The following is a 23,775-nucleotide window of genomic DNA, read 5'->3' on the forward strand; positions in this document are numbered from 1 at the left end:
ACAGCTGCGTTGATTTGGGTTGGAAGGATAAAATCGTTTTCAATTTTGGATTATTTTAAATTTGGTCATTTTAGGTTCAATTAATTTCAGTTTTGGGTTGGGTTGGGTTCAGGCTAGGCCAGATTTAAGTCTTTTTTAGTTCTGTATTATTTTTTTTTCGATCTCGATCATTACGAGTTTGAATAAAATCTAATTTAGATTGTCTCGAATTTCGAGTCGAATTTCATATTAATTTATGGGGTTTTAAGTATATTTTTGAATTAATTTATCTGATTGTATTTTTTAATCTCATGAATTTTATCTAATAAAATTCTATATATTTAATTTTTTTAAAATTTTTTTCAAACCAAAATTCAAATTTCTATATTATGGTGAATCATTTTCTGCCTGATATCAGCATGGTCGCCTTTTTATTAGACTATCATTTTTGTTTATTTTAGATTTTTTTTCAAAAAATACAAGTTTTATTAATTTTAAAAATTATTAACTTAATTATTTAGTTTACTTAATTAAAAATCTAAATTCAAATGGTTAAAATCTTAAATCAAAATAGTGTTAGCATCAAAAATTTATTTAATTAGTATTTTCATTATCAATTAAATTACTTAATTTTTATAAGAAAACTGTTTAAAATTATTAATTTAATTTTTTTATTCAAATTATAATTTTACGTTCTGTCTCAAATATTCTTTTTATATTTATTTTTACCTTTCTTATTTTCTTTCATGAAATATTTGGATAGAAATTAAACCAAAGGACAAGATTCTTAACCTCAATTATTTTATGTGATCACGTTTTAATATTTTTATTTTTTTGATATATATATATTTAAGCTAATTATGTTATCTAATGATTAATAATTTTAACAAAATTCAGATATGATTTTACAAAAAATCTCTTAAAATTCTTACTAAAAATAAAATATATTAAATGTCACCAAAATGTTATTTTTGTTATATTTTGATTATATTTTAAATTTTAAATCGGAATGTATATTAATTATAAATTCAAATATTATCGAATCTTGAATCATGTCGTTTTCAATTTTCAAATTATTTTTTAATTTTTAACTGTTTCAAACTTAAATTGTTTCGTTCTCAAGTCACTTAGATTTCATATCAATGTTCGAATTGCTTCAAGTTTCAATCATTTTAAGTTCAAGTAATTTTAATTTCAAGTCATTTTAAGATTGAATTTTTAATTTTATATTAAATTTTGTATTAAAATCGAGTTTCTAGTGAGTATTTTCGAATTCAAATAAGACTGTCATCTCTAGTTATAGCAATTCTTATAAACATTTATTTTCTTAATATTGTAAATAAAATTCAACATTTTTAGAATATTTAAATTTAAATAGTTTGAATTTTACTGAAAATCGCATCCATTTGTACATTTGATCTTCAAGAATGTCATTAAATTTTATTTCATTGTATCCAAATTAATTTTGGAATAATTACAAAGTGTCCCAAACATCGCCATGATGGGCTAGTGAAGCTTTTTCATAATTCAGCATAATGCAAGGAAGCATTTAATTTATTCAGAAGGTGATGGTCTTTGTCCTCACTAGCAACACTAATAGGTTGATTATTATCCTCAGCCTCTGCCAGATCTCCATCAACGTCAGCATCTTGATCATCCCCATACACTTGGGACCCTACCACCTGACCCATTAAATCTTTGTGTTTCAAGTTTCCTGAAAAAACAATAGCAGAAAGCAATTAGTTGGGCAGCAATCTAGGTTTGCCATCTTGATGACAGAGCATAGTCGTGGCTCTGAGTTTCTCTAAAGCTATCTCAAGCAAAAATGTACATGAACCATTTCACAAATTTTTAACCATTTTGATACTCTTTTAAGTAAATTACCAAACTGAATCCCTGAATTCCAAATAAAATAGCCATGCTCCAGTTTTTGAAATATCCCTTGCTCCCTATCTATCATAACATAGTACCAGAAAACGCATGAAAGATTGAAATCATCTTTCGAACTAGTGTCAATAAAGTACCACAACCAAGATAAACTTGGTTAAAAATTGAAGAAACACTGAAAGTAATAAAAATATTTCCATACCCATCCAAAAAGTACGCGCATTAGACGTCGCATGAAGAAGAGCCTTGACATGAAATAGAAAGCGTTCTATAGCTCGCTTCGTAGAAGGAATTTTGCTAGTGACCGCAATTTTTTTCAGTACCTGTCGTAAAGAACATGATTAGATTGAAAGCTAAAGTTCTGAAAATACAAGTCGCAAAGTTTACAAATGAGACTGACCTTTGCTTCAGAGCATAAGGTCTGTATGGTTCTTGTGGCCTTCTGAAGCTCCTTCACCTATATCGAAATGAAAAGGAAGATAAAAAAATCGCAAATTAGGAGTCAAAACCTTCAGGATGTAGAAGAAAATAAAATACAAATTCAATGCATCTGAACTAACCAATTCGATTACAAGTTCATTGTGTGTTTGAAAGTGGGCCCGTAAGAAGTCGAACACTGCACAAGGTTTACATATTTCAGTACCCAAGCAACCACATCTAAGATTCCACTGCACATAGAAAGTCACACAAATACCATTGAGGAACGAATTGACAAATTTCCCACCATATTTGACAGCCATGGCATGCACAGTTACCTGTTCATTAATTTCACATGTCAACAATTCCACAGTTAAATATATTTTGAACTCCGAATGCAAAGAAATTACAATTGAATGAACGAAAGAATATCAGAAATGACTGCTTCAAATTTCTGTTTGGTTACCTTATCATAAGTCCTGCACATGTTAACTAATGATACTACAACATTGACAATCCTTCGAATTTCGACTAAATATTTTTCAACAGTTTCAAACTCAACACCAGCTCTGGGTTTCTTGATAATGGTATCTTTAACCTAAGCATAGACAGGAAAGAAGAATCAATCTCATGAATATCAATATTTGAGAATAATATCATTTAGTGTCCAACTCACCTTACTGTTAAGAATAGCAAGGTTCACTTCATGCTGCAGAAAAGAAAGAGAAAAAAGAAGGAAAGAGAAGAACCTCATATCAATATGAAGAAATTGAGACTGCTGCGAATATCAAAAGAATAAAAGAGATAAATATATAATTTGTTGATAAGTTAGAATAACTAATTAGTTTTTGTTTGTTAGAGATATGGATAAACATTCTAAGGTTTAGGGATAAGATAAATTAGTTCCTATCTAAGATTTTTTCTATCCTTTAGCTAGTCTATATAAGTTGTGTTTCTCCTATGTTTGATATATGAAAAACATAAGAGAACACTTCTCTTTTTTCCTTTCTCTATAAAATTCTACATGGTATCAGAGCTTAGGGCTTGATCATGAATTTTAAGGCTGCCATGGTTGGCTCTAGTTCGGCCACTTCAAAACCTAGCAGTGGCGTGACACCATCAGGGGGAGTTTCTCAGTTCCTTCCACCTGTTCCTCCTGAAAATTCTCTTCAAATCACCATTCACAAACTGAATGGCAAGAATTATCTTGAATGGTCTCAGTCCATAAGGTTGGTGATTGATGGAAAAGGGAAACTTGGATACTTGAATGGTGAGATAAAACCACCAGCAACCGATGATTCGAAATATAGGCAGTGGCGCTCAGAAAATTCAATGGTTACTGTCTGGTTGATTAACCCAATGGATCCAGTTATTGGAAAACCATTCATGTTTTTGCAGATTGTTCAGGATGTTTGGGAAGCAGTTCGAGAAACCTATTCAGATTTGGACAACCATTCGCAGTTATTCGAATTAAACACCCATATGTGGAAAATGCAACAAAGTAATCGAGAGGTAACAACTTACTATAATGATATGATGGCTGTTTGGCAGGAATTGAACATGTTTGAAGATAAACAATGGGAGAATCCTAATGACAGTGCTCGATACAAAAAGAAAATTGAAAAAGGACGAGTATTTGTTTTCTTGGCTGGTTTAAACAAAGATCTTGATGAGGTTCGTAGACGTATATTAGGAAAAAATCCTTTACCAACTATTAGAGAAGTTTTTTCAGAAGTGCGTAGAGAAGAAGCACGACGAAAAGTGATGCTAAAAAATGATGAACCAAAAATAGATGCTGACGGATCTGCTCTTGTAACTCGAGGTACAGACTCAGGGGGAAAGCAGAAACCCTGGTGTGATCATTGTCGAAAACCATGGCATACTCGAGATACTTGCTGGAAATTACATGAAAAACCAAAGAAGAAAACAGGTAGCGATAACACCAAGTTAGGAGGAGATGTACGAGCTTTTCAAGCTAGCAATACTAATCCGGGGCAGCAGTCTTCTTCTGAATCTCTTCCTTTTACCAAGGAACAGATAGAGCACCTGTATAAAATGTTTAAGTCCCAAACTTTAGAAAAATCTAACCTGTCTTGTTCTTTTGCACAATCAGGTAATTCTTTCATTGCAGCCATAGCTTGTTCCAAATCCCATAGCACTTGGATATTAGATTCAGGTGCTACTAATTACATGTCTGGCAATTCGTAAATCTTTTCCTCTTATATACCTTGTGCAAGAAATCAAAAAGTTAAAATTGCAGATGGTTCCTTAGCCACTGTTGCTGGGAAAGGAACAATTCCTATTTCGTCTTCTCTAGTTCTTAAGAATGTCTTACATGTTCCACATTTGTCATATAATCTTTTGTCTGTCAGTAAGTTAACCTCTGATCATAATTGTCAAGTGATATTTAAGTCTTCCTATTGTAAATTTCAGGATTTAACCTCGGGGAAGATGATTGGGGGTGCTAAATTGGATGGTGGACTCTACTTCTTCAATGATGAGTCAACCTTTGGAAGGCAAGACCTGCAAACTTGTTTCAATTCTATTTCTGTTTCAAGTGACACTAAGATTATGTTATGGCATTATCGGCTAGGACATCCAAATTTTCAATATTTAAAGTATTTGTTCCCAAAGTTATTCATGAGTAAAAATCTTTTGTTTTTCCGATGTGAATTTTGTGAATTAGCTAAACATCACCGAACTGTTTACCAATCGCAACCTTATAAACAGTCCAAGCCATTTACCATGATTCACAATGATGTTGGGGTCCTTCTAGAGCGCCAATATTTTCTGGAAAACGCTGGTTTATCCTTTTTATTGATGATCATACTAGAGTTACTTGTGTCTTTCTTTTAAAAGAGAAATCTGATGTTGAAAGTGTGTTCAAAAATTTTTATAATATGGTTCAAACACAATTTCAGACTCAAATTAAAATTTTTCGAAGTGATAGTGGAAAGGAGTTCTTTAACAATGTGTTGGGACAATTTTTTGCTCAAAAAGGGATTATTCACCAAAGTTCTTGTGGTAACACGCCTCAGCAAAACGGGGTGGCTGAGAGAAAAAATAAACATATCCTAGAGGTTGTTAGAGCTCTTAGTTTTACAACTAAAATTCCAAAGTATCTTTGGGGAGAAGCAGTTTTAACAGCCATATATTTAATTAATAAAATGCCTACAAGAATTTTGAACTTTAAAACACCAATTAAAGTTTTTAGTGAATGTTTTCCCATAACTCGGCTAACTAGCTACATTCCTTTAAAAAATTTTGGAAGTGTGGCTTTTGTCCATAATCATGATCCCAAACATTCAAAACTTGATCCAAAAGCACATAAATGTATTTTTATAAGCTATCCTGCAAATCAAAAAGGTTATAAATGTTTTGATCCAGTTTTGAAAAAAAAGTTTATTTCTATGAATGTCACTTTTTTTGAAGAACAATCATACTTTGACAAGTTTCATCTTCAGGGGGAGAACACTAGTGAAGATGTCTCAACTGATTCTGGTTCTGATTTAAATTCTGATTATGATTTAACTTTTGAGTTTTTTTTCAAATAATGGTATTTCTTGGGGGTCTGATCATGTTTCAAAAGAAAATGGGTCAAAAAATAAAGAAAGTGTGGAAACAAATGATTTAATTATTGAAAATACTGAACAGCCTTTGATAAGGTCATCTCAAAATCAAAATATTGAAACAACTGATATCTATGCGAAAAAGTTTAAAGGTCTTGTATATTAAAAAGAACATCAAGCACAAAAAAGAGCCACCATCCCATAGCACCATCAAGAATCTAATCAGAGGTTGGATCATGAAATTTATGCTAAGTCTCCAAAACTTCCTACAAATAATCCATCTAGTCAACTTGATCTTCCCATTGCTCTTAGGAAAGGTGTCAGGTCATGTACTAAACATCCTTTGTCAAATTTTGTATCTTACAAAAATATTTCATCACCATATTATGCTTTTATCTCACAAATGTCTAGTATGGTTATTCCAAATAGTGTTCAGGAGGCTCTAAATATTCCTGAGTGGAAAGAAGCTATTTTGGAGGAGATGAGAGCCTTGGAGAAGAATGCTACTTGGGAAGAAGTGGATCTACCAGATGGGAAGACAGTTGTCGGATGTAAATGGGTGTTTACTATGAAGTACAATTCAGATGGATCCTTGGAAAGATATAAAGCTCGTCTAGTAGCCAAAGGATTTACTCAAATATATGGAGTGGACTACTATGAAACTTTTTCTCCTGTGGCGAAACTCAATACTATTCGAGTGCTCTTGTATGTTGCAGCTAATCTAGATTGGTCCTTGAATCATCTAGATGTGAAGAATGCCTTTTTGAATGGTGACTTAGAGGAGGAAGTATACATGGAACCTCCACCTGGTTTTGCTCAGAAATTTGGAACCAAAGTATGTAAGCTAAAGCGATCTTTATATGGCCTTAAACAATCTCCTAGAGCATGGTTCGAGAGGTTCACAAAGTTTGTTAAAGGTCAAGGTTATAATCAAAGTCAATCTGATCATACTCTTTTCATAAAGAGTTCTATTGAAGACAAAATTTCTGTTTTAATTGTCTATGTAGATGATATAATTGAAATAAGCAGATTGAAACAAAACCTAGCCAATGAGTTTGAAATGAAAGATTTAGGCCAGCTAAGAAAAAAAGAAAGAAGTGTCGTCAAAAGACATACCAGTACACGATACCACACAACAAATGTCTCATTACACAGCATCCCAAAACCAAGATTATTGTCCTCTGTTATTGTTCCAGATGAATCGACCTGATAAGGAAGGGAAACCTCATTCAATATTTAGCTTATAGGCAATAAAATCATGTTGTTTTCATCGTAGGGCTATTATCCAACCATGGTTCAAGCAAATCAGTATCTTCAAAATTGAAAAACCAGGTTTCTGAAAAGGTTAATCTCAAACTTACCTCCCATTTCTATTTACCATCTAGCAGCAATCATAATAGGATGACCCATTCCTTCACATTGAGAGATGCAAAAGAGCGAACAAATATTAGAAGAGAAAATTTACTCACCTGAGGAAAAATAGAGGCAGCCAGCTCATCAAGCAAATCAGATTGAGACTCATTATTCTCCAAGTAAATATGCAACATTTTTTGCACAATTTCTCCCTGACCAGAAATTTAACAACAGTTATGTACGCTTTCTACTTCACTAGGTGACAAAAATTTCAGGTAATGATAGCTAGGTCCAACAGAAATTATCTCACTTTGTTTTTCCAACCATTCTCAAGATTTCCGTTACCCCAGTTATGCCTTAAGAGCTTCTGGGCAGAAGTACCAAGACTTCTGCGCAAAGTTGGAAGAATCCTGTGAATGGATATTGAGCCTGTGCTTTTACCAGTCTTTTCCGACTTATCAAAGAATATATGGAGTGAGGCAACAAGTGATTCTAGGGTGAGAAGAGATTCTGAAGCTAATGTAAACGAGACTGAAGATGCTGCAAGGAGCCAAGACAATTACAATTACGAAAAAGAATCTGTGATCATCATAAAACAACTTTACAAAGAACAAGATGCCATACCCGTGTTCAACACATCTTCTAAAAATGATGAAGCACCTAGATATAAAAATTCAATTGTCCCAGGTAAAGGACTAGGTTGAATAGAAGATAGAACAACCTCAGATATTTTGCTGGACTGGAAGGCTTCAAGCAGATCCGAGAGAACTGCTTTTTCCATTTGAACATCAGGAAGGTTTAGGAACTGCAATCAGCAACAGGTGTATAGAATTTCATGTGGATAATCAACTAAGTGGACTGGTGGCAATGTAGATGCAAAGAAATTTAAAAGATCTTTTACCTTACGAAAACAACAAAGTATTTCTTTAGATACCGAGATGGAAACCGAAGATTTTGAAAAGACAAGGTTGCCTATATCTGGATTGCCAGCAGATGCAGAATGCACTTTCCAATGTTCTTCACAAGTATCTTTAACCACTACAATGCATTTTTGAAGATATGTCAAACCTTAAGCGTTCAATTTTTCTCCAATCAATATTTGTGCATGTCTGTGTGTGTATGAGTAATCAGATTTTATGATTAGAGCACAAGAGAAATTACAGAGTGGTCAGATTTTATAAATAGAAAAAGGAAAATTATGGAGAAAAATAAAAATATAGAGAGAAGGACAAAGCATCATCCTCTTGAAAAGCAAATAACAAATCAAACCAACAACAAAATTTATATTTTGAAAAAATTTACTAATCTTCATACTGTAAATTAATTATAGAGAACTATTATAGAAAACTGTTTTAACAAAACACATAAAAAACAAAATAAGAAGACAGACAAAAATCTTTTTTTTTTTTTGTCTCAAAATATCAGACAAGCAAATTAAAGTTCGAAGCAGCTTTAGCACTTAACAGAGCATTCTTTTAATCTTATGACATCTCCTTCCAAATCTCTAGGAATGCCACTACTTTCATCAAAATGAAAAGGTGATGATGACGTAGCCAGCTATCATTATATAGCATATAATGATGCACCAGGATCTTCTCATCAGCAACAAGTCATCAAAATTTGAGCCATGTTGGATGTCATGATTTTACCTTCTTTAAGAACAGAAAGTGCACATTCAAAGTGCCTTCTGAGATTTGGGAAAAGTGGCCCGACTTTGCTCAAGAATTCTTCTGATATCAATCTGCTGAAACCAGGAGCAGGGCCCATGCATCTAGATGGCATTTCCTTTCCAGGAGTAAAGTAATCCAGCTTGTTGTGTAGGTCGCCCAAAAGGTACAAGTAAAGGGGTAACTACCACAGAAATATACCAGAAGCCAAATTTAATTATATTCTTCCTCTTTTTCTAATTAATTTGAGTTTGTGTTTGATATAATAAAGCTCTGTACCTCAGCTGCAGGATCTGAACAACAGGAGTCTTTCTTCTGCAACTGAAAATGCATATTAAATAACCTACATCATTCTTCTGTTTATAATTATATGGACTATATACATCATAGATAATTACAAAGCTGCTAATGTTTTCCCTAAGCAACCAGGTCAGAGACCAACATGCAACTTATGTAACAAAATACCATGTGGATTATACAATCATTATCAACAAGGTTAACTCTCCCCCAATTCTCAGTTATCAACTTATCATTAGAATTTATATTAACTATACATAACCTTTAATATTTATATTGTTAGAACTTGTATTTATCCCACATCGCTTAGTTAATAGGCTGTTTTGGTATATAGATATGGATTGGGCACCCTTTCCATTTGAGCTAGCTTTTGGGAATGAATTCTACCCAAGCCTGTTTGTCATGGTATCAGATTCGGCATTTTGTCTGTGATGATTGGTAGAAGTTGTATTCATCCCACATCGCCAGTTACTAGGCTGTTATGGTGTTTATATAAGAACTAGGCACCCTCTTCTTTTGAGTTCTGCCCAAGCCCATTTGTCATATATCAACAATCACCAGTCTTATGGAACGCTAACTAGTACATGGAAAATGTATATCTACATATTGTTCAGCCAATAGAGGTGCAGGAAGAGCTGTAGGTTAAATTGATAGTAGAGGTGTAATTGGACTAAAAAGCAGTGCCACTAGTGTAAGAATAAAGATCTCTAGAGTTTTCATAATGGATGTAACTGTTAAAATTGGTAGACATAAATGATAGAACTTTTCGCACCTGAAATGATGGCAGAAAAAATGGATTCCTCTAGTAATGGCCTTTATTTTTAATGCAACGTTTTCAAACATCAAGCTCGTTATCGAAGTAATAAAGATACAAGACAAAGGGTGAGAGCTACAGCTGATGTTTAAATGAAGACAAACTGTATAGAATATTTTGTATAATTAATAGAACAACCAATGGTAGCTCATAATTTGGAAAAAGCTCAAGGAATATATAATTGATAAAAGTTATGATAATAGAGCTAACAGATTATAAGACTATCAAAAACAAAGTTTAACAAGTTAGTATCCAAATTTTGGAAAATTAAACTTTCAAAATTCAAAAGTTAAACTTAAATTTTAGATGCACTTGAATTATTTCTCAGATGTCAAATATGACTAGCCTGAGATTTTCAATGTAACTGTAATATTAACAGGCTAAATTTTCAAATGAAACAGGATACTCTTTCACTAATTCTGAATTTTCAAAACCTATACGCAAATGAAAGCCATGTTTTCTATAAATATGACAGGAACTATCAAAGTGAATAACTATTGAATAACTGTTGCACTTTTACCACTTGTTTTCATAAGCTTTCTCAGTAAGCAAGAACTCAACAAGGTAACTAACAAACTGGAGGAGCAATTGGAAAACATAAAAAGCATGCACCCAGATTCAGCAATAAACAAACTAAACAACAAAATGAATGATTTGGTTTAACAGAGAACTCTGAATTCTAGCTTGCTATTAAAGATGAAAGAACGTGTATTTTTTTAAGGTACAATTGCGTCTTGGTGTGAAAACGCTAACTAAATTGCATGAGACCAAAATGGTTGGAAAACAAGCAGTAAGATCCTTACAAAAATCCTAGAGTTAATACTTTGCAGATGAAATAGGAACCATATTCAATGCCATGCAAATCCTAGAAGGGAAAGAAAAATCACAGTTTGCTGCAGATATTAAGATGCTTAGACGAACCTTAGAAAATTCCAAAAGGGAGAAGCATTGGATCAGAAGAGGCCGGAATTTAGATCTGTGTCCATCAAGAGTCTTGGTATCTGCAGGGACTTCTAGAATTAATGGTTCAGTACAGGAACCTTGATTTGCTGAAACCGGAGTCTTCAAAGACTGGTGAGAAGAATCCTCATGTAAGGACTGTTGGCTGGTTATGGCTCCCCCTTTCTTCAACACATCAAATACTGTTGTTTGCCGGAGCTTTCCATTTATACCTGAACTTGATGACTTCAAGATCTTTCTATGTTTTCTCTTGTCTGGAGATGCAGTATCATGTGTTTTCTTGTGCTCATTCTTATTTTCAACATGTAGCATACTGTTGGCATGATCTAGGGATAAAGTTCCAGAATGCTGCACATGAAGGAACAACTCTGGTAGACACATAGGATAACCTTGGATGAAATTATTTAACAAGCTCTCCAGAAATCTGTAATTAGAAGTTCCTTTCAATTAGTATCATGAGATTGCTTTGAAGGATAAGCTTCAATATGATTTGTAATGAATACATGAAAAAGAGAAGAAAAAAAATACAAGTGATCACTTCATTACAACCATCATTCGCTGCCACTTCTAAAGCCACTGGCAACAAAAGATTAGGAAAGTAATTGTCATATTTCTGACAAATGATACACAAAATAAGTATCATTTTGTTCAAAATTAATCTAGTCAACCTCAAATTTCATGAAAAGCTTTCATTCAAATTACAGGAACAAAACACAACCAAATTGATATCCCCCAATCATATTCCAATATGCCATGGACACCTACAAAACCCAAATCACAGGACTTCTAGGAAAAGCAAGCCTCTTTGGTTAAAGCCTTTTAGAATGTTGGTTGTATCGTTTCAAGTGGCTCGATTAGTACTCCATAGTACAACCTAAAGGCCCAGCCCACCTAAACACTAAAGTTGAAATCAATTCTTATACGAGGGTAATTTCCTTGCTCTTAATACATAAAAAGAAAATATGATATAGAAGCAATGCACAAATTTTGAAGGAATTAAGGGAGATAAAATTTACACTAGGTTCCTCAAACGCTTCAATAGTTTGGCTACTATATCCTCCTTCATGGCTTGGCTTATGCATTCAAATCCTTGAGCAACTTGCGTGCAAAAAGCATTAAGCTGAAGATAGAACAAAATCAACCAAAGACCACAACGTTTATGAACTAATTAAAATGAAAACCCAGACAACCCCGAAAGTAGTGATGTTGAATCACATATACCAATTCTCTTATCCAATTAATTGCATAATAAAGAGAAATGCCCACAATCTCTTTCTGCTTTGTTGTCAATGACTGTCGTCCAGCTTCAGAGAGATACTAGCATCACAAAAGACGAAGATTTCAGTAACCTGATTACGACTAAAAGAACAGATTTATAATTGGTGACAAATTGCTAGTCCAATTACGCTCCATAGTTTGCAAACATGTGCAATAATAAGTCATTATCAGTTCTTGATACTATTCATTGGTCTTTTAAGCCTTCAAGCTTTTTCTTTGTTTTAGCAAAATAATTATTCGTAAGGCAAGATGATGAAATGTAGTTCAAGAGAACTCTTTGATGATCTATTTCTATACCCGATAAGTACCAATACGCAATAGGGGGTTGACTCAATTTTATATGAGCGAATGCATAGAGATTTGTTCATCATTCACAGTACCTATTCGTAAGAATTGAACTCTATTGGTTTTGTCTTCCCTTTTTTTTTTTTAAGGCTAATTGGATGAGAGCCAATAACAAATCAAATAAAAATGACAAAAAAAGAAGGAAAAAAAAAAAAAGGATTTTCCTTGGCCTTGCCTTAGAAGAGGGAAGGTGTAAAGGGCAGCCTAGTAATGCATCAATTCCACCAAGAGATCCCCCATTTGTCAACCTCTCCACCTGAAAAATAACATAGAAAGAGAAGTAAAATCTAAAAGCTTGCTTTATTGTCTATGTCATCCTCATGCCTTCAAGGCCAACTTACAGATGACAGTAAAAGAAAGTGAGCAGGGAGAATCTGTAAACTAGATGTAGACCTGCAAAAAGCAAATTTCAACTTCAGCATCCAATGAGCAACATAAAAAAGATTTAGGCAGATAAGGGAGAGAATGGCCAAAAATTACTGCAAAGAAGATGACGCCATTGGAAGGATACTCAAACATATGGGAGTTATGTCTCCATCCAGATTCATCCATAGCTCCCCTAAAAGGAAACATAAAAGCTGTAATCATTACCAAATTTGATGTCACAAACTTAAGGAAAAAGAAGCAAAGACTGTCACTAAACTCACCTTCTAATCCTCCATATGAATCTGCACCATGTAATTGCCCATGATCAAGATCAGATAAATACATAGATTCAAATTCTCCAGCATGTTTGGCAATCCTAAGAAATACAGACAAGTTGAGATATATGATAACTGGACACTCTTTTACGTGGCGGAGAGGCTCAACCACCAATAACAAAGCTGATGTGCTTACTGACCATTCCATAATTGCTGGCTGAAGCTTTTTATGTTGCAGCATTTCAGTCAGTTCATCATAAAAGAGTACCAATGGTAAGTGCAAATGTTTGCAAGAATCCAAAGATGTCCTTAAAAGTTCCAAAGCCTCCTCACAGTTGTTTTTCTGTGCCAATGACATTCATGATTTGGTGAATGGGCATACCAAAACGTGAGGTTCTAAATTGAAAAATAAATAAGTTGTAAAACCATTTGCATAATCAAAAATTTCCATCACCCTAAGCAACAATTCAAAATGAAGACAAACACAAACTTAAAAATCTTAATTACTTGCAAAATAAATTTAAAAAAAACACCTAGTCAAATTGCATGAGTACAAATCAGGACAGGCAATTCCAAAATTAATCTAAAGTTTCTCCTTGTTATAAATTCTAGGTTGAAATCAATGACACTAGCACATCTGCAGAAATAAAGCTTTTCCAAAATGAATCAGAAGAAAGCTGATGGAAGACAAATTATTCAAACAGCACATAAGCAGCCAGAACTAATATTCAAACAGCCTAGATTATTCAAACAGCCTAGATTATAATGCATTTGTGTTCCTTGTTCTTGTTCTTACTAGTTTCTTTACTCACGTGCGTTGCACGTGAATATTATGTATTTGACTCATTATAATTTAAAAGAAAAAATAATATTTATAATTTTAAATTTATCATCATAAATATTTCCAGCGTCAAGATAATGAAAATCATTTTTCTATAGTCAACTCATCTTTAAAGGAGTTTATTTATGACTTATGAAATTTATACCGATTATTTGTATAGCTATAAATAAATAAATTTAATATATTGTCAAAGAAAAATTAAGATTCACATATGTTGTAAAAGCATATTAATATAATTAAATAATTATACAATAATAGCAATACTTTTATTTTAATAAAGTAGAATATAGCAAACCCTTTCCAGTATGAACTATTCTTTTCTTTCTTGCTTTAAAAAATTATAAAACTAAATCTTTTAATTCTAATATTATATTTAGGTTTAGATATCTAAAACATATTTAAGTCATTATCACTGTTTAGGATGAGTATAATTAAATGAAAGCTTGATAATTTACTTTTCAAGAATTTTTAAAATGTAAAAAATTATCCAAGTTATTATAAAAATTTTATAAAGCTTTTATGTTTAAATCCTATCAATTAATTTAAAATTAATGTTAAAGCTTAATGATGAGTTAATAATTCATTATTTTAGATAATATGCATTGCTCGTGGCACTATTAAATAAACAAATTTTAATTGTAGTTTTTTTTGTTCTTCAAATATTTTATTTTACTATTTATTATTATGAAATCAAATAAATTAAATGAGTAATTTTCCACGCACGTTTCAATTCACATGAATATTAATAATTGAACTTGTTAATGCACTCTTCTAATAGCCTAATCCTAATATAGGTGTTATATTTTTATTTTTGGTTTAAGATCCAATTAAAAATAATATATTTTATAATTTTTCTATATAACTGGAATTCTACTTTAAAAAACTTATATTCCTATTTCTTAAAGAAATAAGATTCTAACTAAGAGATTACTAATTATATAAATACTTCTAAATAATAAGTAATTAGCAAATATTGAATAATAAATTATTTTTAAAACTAGTTAAACTTTTGATACAGATAAAAAAGTTTAGTTAAAAAGGTTCACACTAAATAATTATTAATATTAATTTGGCAATAGTCTTGATTAGTAAAGATTTTAGAATGTCTTTAAAATTTAGTCACCATTGTTAACCATTATTTTCTTAAATATGTTCATTACAATTTATTATTTAAAGTCACCTCTGTCTACTAAAAGAAAAAAAAATACTTGTACTTATCTAAGACTTTTAACAGAACGACTCAAAGGAATTCACAATACAATTAAATGATTTGTTATCTAACCTTAGAATTATATATATGCATTTATAAGTTTTTCTAGCTAACTATAATTTTAGTTTGTTATCTAGGAGGATTGACAATAAAATCATAATATGTTAATAATTTCGTATTAACTCTTTCGTGGTTAGTAATGTATTAATTTATTTAAAATTTTTGATATGTTAAACTTTCTTATCTAATAATAATTTTTTTTAATCTTAGGATTAGGGGTTCTATCCTAATTAAAATTAGATATAAAATAATTTATATTTTGTGTTTGTATTTTATAATTATTTTTAATAATTATATTTCATATTTATACAGACAATCATGGTTAAAACTAATCACTTAATTTTATTTAAGTAACTCTGTTATACAAAGGGTTAAACACTATTTACCCTCTGAGGTTTGATCTAATATATGGCTCAGTCCTTGAATTCTTTTTTTATACATCAAAACTTTCTTGAGTTTTAATAAAACTAACTACTATCTCATTCCATGTTAGTCGAAGAACTAAACTGGTAATGTAAAATTACAATTTGATCCTTTAACTTATTTCAAGTGTCAAACTCATCTAAAATTAATTTTATTATCAAATTAGAGCAAAACCTTATTTTTAGCACTAGTTAGCTTTAGTATCTAATTAAAAAAATAAGTTTAATATTTTTTACTTGTTCATATCTTTTTTTTTTTTTAGCATAATTTAATTCTAAAAAATTTAAACATGTTAAAAATATTTTCTTTTAATGTTATTAAATTACTATATAGTTTAATTTTAAATTTCATAATAAAATAAATAGTTAAAAGTTATTATTTTTAGAAATAAGGTTCAAACTGGCCCTTGAACTTATCACTAAAGTCCAAATCACCCCTTTTAACCTTTTAGGGCCATTTTAGCCCAAAACTTAGTAAATATGGCTCATTTCAATCCTTTTCTAGAAAGTGAACTACACATGCTTTATTTATTAATAAAAATATTTAAAAAGTAAATTAAAACAAAGTAATAAATAAAAGAAAAATCAAACCCACCCAAATTTCATTTGTAATCTAAAAAAAATCATTAGATTTCTCATATTTTCTTTCTATCAAGTTCCTAGGAAACAAACAAATTCTACCCACCCAAACAGAAAAATTCAAACCCTACCCAAACCAAATGCTACCTACATAAATAAAGGAAAATTTAATCCTACCTAAGAAGAAAGAAAATCAAACCCTATACAAACGGAATCTCACCCAGGAAAAAAAAAGATACAAATTTGTACATCAATATCAAACCCAATCGACGATATCCAAATAATGGCGGCGACTGTAAAGGCTGAGGTTGTACTATTGACGCCAACGGTGAAGGCCAAGATCGTTCTGAGCGACAGCAACAGTGAAGGCCAAGGTTGTATTGAGCGACAACAACAATGAAAGCTGAGGTCATACTTAGTGACAACGATGATGAAAGTCGAGGTCGACAGTGACGGCGATGACAACAACAAGGACGACAATGATTTTCTTTTGGTCTTTTTCTTTTCAATTTGTTTCGAAAAAAGAATAGAGATGGTGATACAGTTATAGCTTCTATGGCAATGATAGTGGTTGTTACAGTTGTGTGGCAGTATTTTTGGTTATTTTCTTCTTTTCAATTTTTATTATAATGTGATTTTTTTTATTAATGCATTGTGTTGATGAAATTGTAATTGTTGGGGTAGTGTTGCTAGGCGGTATTAAGGACGGTGACAGTGTTGACTGGCAATGGAGTTAAATGTGGAAATGGTTTGTTAAAAGTTTATATGTAATATTTGTTATTTATTATGAAAATAATTAAGGATTTATTAAGATTTTGATTAAGAATTTATAATTAATATCTTTTACCTTTTTTTTGCATTCATGCACTTTTGGTGTGTGGTGTAATATACTTCCTCATTTTTGTTTCAAAATGAGTCATCTCCGCTGAGTTTTGGGCTAAAATAGCCTTAAAATATCAAAGAGAGTGTTTTGGACTTCAAAACAAGTTCAGGGGCTAAATCGAACCTTATCCCTTATTTTTATTAGACACTAAAACTAACTATATTAAAACTAGAAATTTTACTCCTATTAATCTCATTTGAATACTTGAAAAGATTCATTTTTAACATACATTCTTCATTGATAGTGGACTCGAAAGACTAAACTAGTAATTTAAGATTACAATTTGATCTTTGAATTTATTATCAAATATCAAACTCATCCAAAATTAATCTTATTATCAAATTAGAGTAAAATTTTATTTTCAGCACAAATTAATTTTAGTGTCTAATTAAAATAATAAATTTAATATTCTTTTACCTAATTATATCTTTTATTTTTTTAGCATAATTCTAAAAAATTTAAACATGTTAAAAACACTTATTTTTTTGCATAATATTATTAAATTAATATGCAGTTTTAATTTTAGATTTTAAATAAAATAAATAGTTAAAAGTTATTATTTTTATTAGACACTAAAATTAAACTATATTAAAACTAGAAATTTTACTCGTATTAATCTCATTTGAATAGTTAATAAAAAGTTTCACTTTTAACATACAAGATTATCATGATCTTCTTCATTGATAATGGACTTGTTAATTTGGTAACTAAATTATTTCGCTAGAGTAAGACATGATTGTTTAATTTAATTTTTACTTTTAATATAGCTTAACTATAATATATAATAAAAATGATAATAGAATAATGTTTTTTAACTAAAAATATTTATTTTATATTAATAACTAAAATTAAATTATATAATAGTTTGATAATATTACTGTAAATATAAATAGTTTTAAAATATTTAAATTTGCTTGAATTAAATTGTATTCAAAATAAAAAACATAGAGCAAGAAAAAGAATATTAAATTTATTATTTTAATTAGACACTAAAACTAACTCGTACTAAAAATAAAATTTTACTCTAATTTCATAATAAAATTAGTTTTGGACGAGTTTGATACTTCATAATAAGTTTAAAGATCAAATTATAATCTTATATTACCAGTTTAGTCCTTCGACTAACAAGGAAATGAATAGTAGTTACCTTTATTAAAACTCAAGGAGATTTTGATGTAATAAGAAAAATACAAAGATCGACTCTTGTATTAGACCAAACCTCGGAGAACAAATAATATTTAACCCCTATACAAAATAGACTTTCGCTTCTACTTCTATCCTAACGCCACTTTTTTTCCTGAGAAATTTTCCTTTTTTTTTTAGATTTGTTTTCTTTTTAAAATTCTACTGTATAACCAACATTGAAAAATTCTAATAGAGTTGACTTCTAAAATTGGATATGTAATCAATAAATTATAAATTATTTACCGATTTTTATTAACTCAATTAACTAAATAATCAATAAGGCTATTTTAGTAAATTTGTCTATCTTTTATGATTATGATATGATATGTATTGTGTATGCCTTCAATTTGGTATTCTATTAGGAATGCATTTAATGTTGTAATAGTTATTAAGTTTCAATCCTCTCTTTCCTAAATAATCCCTTTCAGCTCTTCAACTTGCTCCTTTGTTTACTCCGTTGCATTTTAAACTCATAAACAAAGGAACAAACAAGAAAAGAAAAAACCAAAACAATGTTTATTGAATTCGCTATGATTTCTAAATCCTACAAATTCATGAAGACCATAACATACCAATTAAATGGCTGCCTCCACGTATAGACCAGAAAATACATTCAATTTATACAAGTTTTCTTTTTCTTTTGTTTTTTTTTTTTGATTAAATTCAATTTCTATAAGTTACCCCACCATTACTTCATCAAGACCATAAAATTAATAATCTTGACACCTGTGACACTAAACTGATGATGCCTAGTGCCTTAGTATTTCCCTAATTACAAACATCACTTTACTTTTCAATAATTAGAAGAATGTTGCATTATCCTTCACTGTCACAAAGAAGGCCACTTTAGAGTTGATATAAAAAATGTACAACTTTATAATTGATATAAAAAAAAATGTAAGTAATTCAAGTAGTTTTCCGAACTTCAATAGCTCTTGTTTGTATTAAAAAATGATGGTTTCATTTTCATTTTTTATTTTTCTTAGGATCCAATTAATAATTGACAAGAACGCATCTTGAAGACTATTAAGCAAGGGCAAGTCCATAAACAAATAAATAACATCACCGTCAAGTGATACAACTGCACAGCTCAGACAATATTAGACCCACCTGAAATGTACTGCCAACTTCATTTGCATCTGTAAGACGAGAGACTATTTTTAGAGTTCCAATTAGACCCATTCTTTTGTACTTCACATCTGGATGGCTGACCTGCCAAGACAACCAATACACCATGAATAAAAGAAGGAATGCTAGAGAAAGAGAAGGGAGTAATATTTAAACTTCTCCACGATACCTGTTTCTTTAATATAATTAAAAGTTCATTGGCAAAGGAAGATCCAAAACATTCTTCTCTAGACCGAGCCATCAGTGCAAGGTGGCTGAAGACTTCATAAACCTGCACCATGGAAATGCTATTTGAAATTGGAATGAATAACAAACTATTAACATATACTGCCAAGAGCAATGATCATGTCTGGAACTTTAGCCACCTTATGTAGATTTTCAATGCTAAATGCCTCCAAGTAATCCAATATACCTACAACATGAAATGCAAGAAAGGAAATGTTGGCAAACAACTGCAGCACCTTTTCCTATAAATAAAAATCATAACAGAAATGGGACATCCAACTGATCACAATTAATATGCATGTCAAACATGAATCAGTTAGATTACCATTTATATGAGTAGAAAAAGGAATTAATTCTTGAGGATATTTGGAAGCCAGTAAAGCCATGGCCTCCAAAGCAGAATTCACTTCAAAGCTAACACCAGATCCCACATGAGTTACGAGTGCACCAAGAACCTGGAAATAAAATGCAAGAGTGAGACTACAAATGTGTATGAGATTGAAAAATGAGAAAAATCTCTTTGTAATGCTTACCTCCTGTCTGTAGTAAGTATTGTCGAACTCTTCAAACAAACAAATATCAATGTGAATCCCGAACTCCCTAGCCTTTTGTTCTCTGCATGCCAACAAGTATGTGGACAAAGAAAGAAATGATGGAAAATAATCCTATCAAAAAAGAAAATAGAAAAAAATGTAAGACACCTATAGGGAATTCTCAAAGTAGCTTAATTGAGATTGAAATTCATTAGTTAAAAATATCATCATTCCATATGATTTTGGCACATATACCTGTACCAATTCCTTGTTCCCACAAATACACTGGTCAATCATAACCTTCTGAATACAATCATCAACTACCTTCTTCCTAAAAATCTTCTCAATGCTCTTTTGAGTGGAATCGCCATTCATGTGTATTAACACAAGAAGCCACAAGTCTATTACCTTGTGATCTTGAGGTTTCTCAAGGCTAATCAGTTCTCTCATAATCTCTTGACGTAGCATCTAATAACAACAGCAAGCATAAAGCATGAAATAAATCAAATCATCCACTTCCACTAAACTAACGTTACAGCAGTAGCACAGACTTACATTCTTAAATAAGAGACTAGTTCTCAAGGCATCAAGAATAGACGCCTCCGTATTGTCCATGAGTGATTTTCCTTGAAGTTTTCTACTCTGCGTTGCATGAGAATTCGATGACAATCCTATAAATTTTAACTGTTGACGAATCTGTGATATTATTCTTTGAACATTTTGAGGTGTTGCTGAAAGCAGTAAAAACCTAAGCAAATGAGGCATGTGTTCCCCGTCAATTGTCCTAATGTAGGAGATTGCTATGGTAACAACCTACGGAAATGAATTTAAGGTCTAATAAAACAGCTTACCGCCACACTAATTCTTATATGTAAATGATGAAAAGAACAATAGAAAATGAGAAACCTGTTCTTGTAACTCGTCATCCAGATAAAGATTCGAAAAGCAGTCTAGAGCGGAGATTACAATAGAAGAATCTTCGCGGAGCATTTGTCCAAGGGAATCAACCACAGCTTTAGAGTTATGATCTTTCATAATCTCCGGTAATGAGCCAATTATCTCTTTTTTTAAGTGTAAAGGACAAATAGAGAGAACTTGCATCAATTTATCACAAAAGGCATTAGAATCGACTATGAAATCAAGCCAACGAAATTGATTAATGATAAGACGCGCCACGTCATCCTCGAGTGAACATTCTGGACCTAGACTAAAAAATTCTGGAAGCTTTTCCAGAAGTAACATTTGAAGGTCTAATTGGATTGGTGGAACCAGTAATAGCTGTCGTAGTAAGCTTTCATTGCTGCCGTATTGATTTGAAGAAACCAAAACCCTGAAACAACAGCCAAAAACAATAGCCAACTGAAAGAAGAAAAAAAATTAATGTAAAGATGTCGTAAGAAACGGACCTTTGAAGATTTTTGGGAGAGTTGATGTAAGCAGAGAAACCAGTTAGGAAGATGGAGCGCAAAGCAGAGACATTATCGGAAGAGGAAAATAGACGGTGGAGATGGGAGCGGAGTTTGAGAGGATCAGAAGGAAGGCAAGGTGGACCCGAGGGATTTACTAGCGTACAGCCTGCATCTGCTAGAATAGAGACCATTTTATCAATTGCTTGAACACCGTCGTTCTCTGAACATGATGATGACGGGGGTGGTTCGGCGGCAGTGGAGTTGGGGATTTTGGGCGGGCGGAGAGGGGACAAAAACGACGACGAAGAAGAGGAAGAGGAAGGTCTTTTACGGGAAGGGGCTTGATGGTGTAGGAATACCATGATATTTATCGAGAAGATGAAATTGCAATTTCACGGCATCGTTTTGGAGGTTGCTATCTTCTTTGCTATACGGCTACCGTATTCTTCCCTTAATTGGTACAGTGCTGTTTGGGAATTAGCTGCCGCCTATTTTAAACAATTTTACTTCTCCCGCCTAAGCCAAAATATCCTTCGTTATTAGTTAAGGCCTAATGGGGTGACCATGTCCGGTTCTAAACCAGAATATGCTAGACCGGTAAATACCGATCCAAGATGATAGTTTCTGAATTGGAATGGAACCACTGGTGCCGGTTTACTGCCGCCACTTACGCTTATAAACAAAGGAAATTTAAACAACTACATAAAATTGAAACACATTTTAGATTTATACACTTCTTATATAATATTTATAAGAATATTGTACACACTATTTGTAATTTACTTTTTACAGCTTGCTTGTAAAGTTAAAAAAACGCAACACAAATTTCTTTGTAAATCTATGAAATTGTTATTCAAAAGTTTCTCGACAACAATCTATAAGTAAAATCAATTATTCAATGTCAAATACCGGATGGACAACTTTTTTTTATTATTTAATCGAAGGTATATTCAAATTTTTATAATTTGGAATTATAGATTTTAACATATTTATGAATAAATTTAACCCTAACTGAAAATAAAAATTATTAAATTAACATTATTGAATGATTTTAAAAGCAGATTGTAAAGATTCCAAATTGATTTAAAACATTTGGAAGAACTCAAGTTGACAATAAAGCATCAGATCTCAAAATTACATGTATAATTCACCCATAGTAAGAACATAGTTTTTATGTTAATAATATAACAAATGAATTATTAATAAAATGGTATATTTTATTATTAATATTGGCATATATTATCAAATATTGAGTTGATGTATGAAAATAAAAAAAAAATTGAAATATGCAAAGACTGTATATTTCGATTTTTAAAATGACTATAAACAATATATGTTGAGTATATTAGTATGTAATTTAAAATGATAATATATATCTGAATTTTGAGATCATATTTCTATACAATACGAGTTCTCATTCATCACAAAAGACATTGGAATGAAGACATAAATTCTATCAATTTTAAAGTAATTAGTATACTAATTTCAAAGGATTGCAATTTTAAAAAAATCTATTAGAAATAGTATCAAAAAGATAAAAATCAAGATAGAAGAATAAACCTTCTATATAAAATATCAGATGAAAAATAGTTATCCACCATTAAAAATAGAAGATGATACTAATCTTTTATTTTATTTGAAGTTAAAAAAGAAAGAATTATATTATACAAAGTACCTTTTGTGCATTACTATTATGAATAAGAAAATGTAAACACATATTTTTTACATCAAACTCAAAGGTAACAAGTTTTGAAATAGTAAGACCAGAAACAACTTTAGCAATATCAAGAACAGTATTCGAACAACTTTCGATAAATGTGGATCAAATAAATACCATCTTAGATATCATTTAGTACGCAAATATGCAAAGACCATTGTTCAAGAAATCACTAAAAGAATAGAATGTGGAATCGACAATCATCAATAATACAAGACATACAAAAATTGAAATTGGGCAAATATACAAAGACAAAAAAAAACTTGAAAACAATACTAAAGTTTTTATACAATAAGTAATAATTTTTAGTATGAGGTAAAAAAAATCATGCAAAAAGTCATATTTTGTTACTTGTTTGGAATGAGAACTGCAGTGA

At 31.2% G+C, this 23,775-nt stretch overlaps 1 protein-coding gene across 4 annotated transcripts; it reads right to left on the reverse strand.

Moving 5' to 3' along the window:
• Nucleotides 1-1,399: 1,399 nt before the first annotated feature.
• LOC8266802 (Fanconi anemia group D2 protein homolog) lies at nt 1,400-22,320 on the reverse strand. 4 transcript variants are annotated; one of them, XM_015721443.3, is made up of 31 exons: nt 21,680-22,314; nt 21,180-21,603; nt 20,829-21,086; nt 20,529-20,741; nt 20,274-20,405; nt 20,066-20,195; nt 19,881-19,927; nt 19,685-19,786; nt 19,498-19,599; nt 13,408-13,550; nt 13,214-13,308; nt 13,047-13,125; nt 12,908-12,959; nt 12,742-12,822; nt 12,165-12,260; nt 11,960-12,063; nt 10,905-11,367; nt 9,152-9,193; nt 8,855-9,056; nt 8,107-8,243; nt 7,830-8,010; nt 7,516-7,745; nt 7,322-7,417; nt 6,969-7,058; nt 2,960-2,992; nt 2,750-2,881; nt 2,561-2,621; nt 2,427-2,482; nt 2,267-2,323; nt 2,069-2,189; nt 1,400-1,693 (listed from the first exon to the last, which is right to left on the reverse strand). In XM_015721443.3, the coding sequence occupies exons 1-31, from the start codon at nt 22,042-22,044 to the stop codon at nt 1,500-1,502; spliced, it is 4,518 nt and encodes a 1,505-aa protein (XP_015576929.2). In that variant the 5' UTR covers nt 22,045-22,314; the 3' UTR covers nt 1,400-1,499. The 4 variants fall into 4 exon arrangements, 3 of the variants coding, with proteins under 3 accessions (XP_015576929.2, XP_015576930.2, XP_048236289.1); XM_015721444.3 differs by lacking the exon at nt 2,561-2,621 and having other exon boundaries at nt 2,427-2,534; nt 21,680-22,315; XR_007217714.1 differs by lacking the exons at nt 1,400-1,693; nt 2,561-2,621 and having other exon boundaries at nt 2,106-2,189; nt 21,680-22,318.
• Between the last annotated feature and the right edge of the window lie 1,455 nt (nt 22,321-23,775).

Source organism: Ricinus communis, chromosome 10 (genome assembly GCF_019578655.1).
Source record: "Ricinus communis isolate WT05 ecotype wild-type chromosome 10, ASM1957865v1, whole genome shotgun sequence".
NCBI classification, from domain to species: Eukaryota; Viridiplantae; Streptophyta; class Magnoliopsida; order Malpighiales; family Euphorbiaceae; genus Ricinus; species Ricinus communis.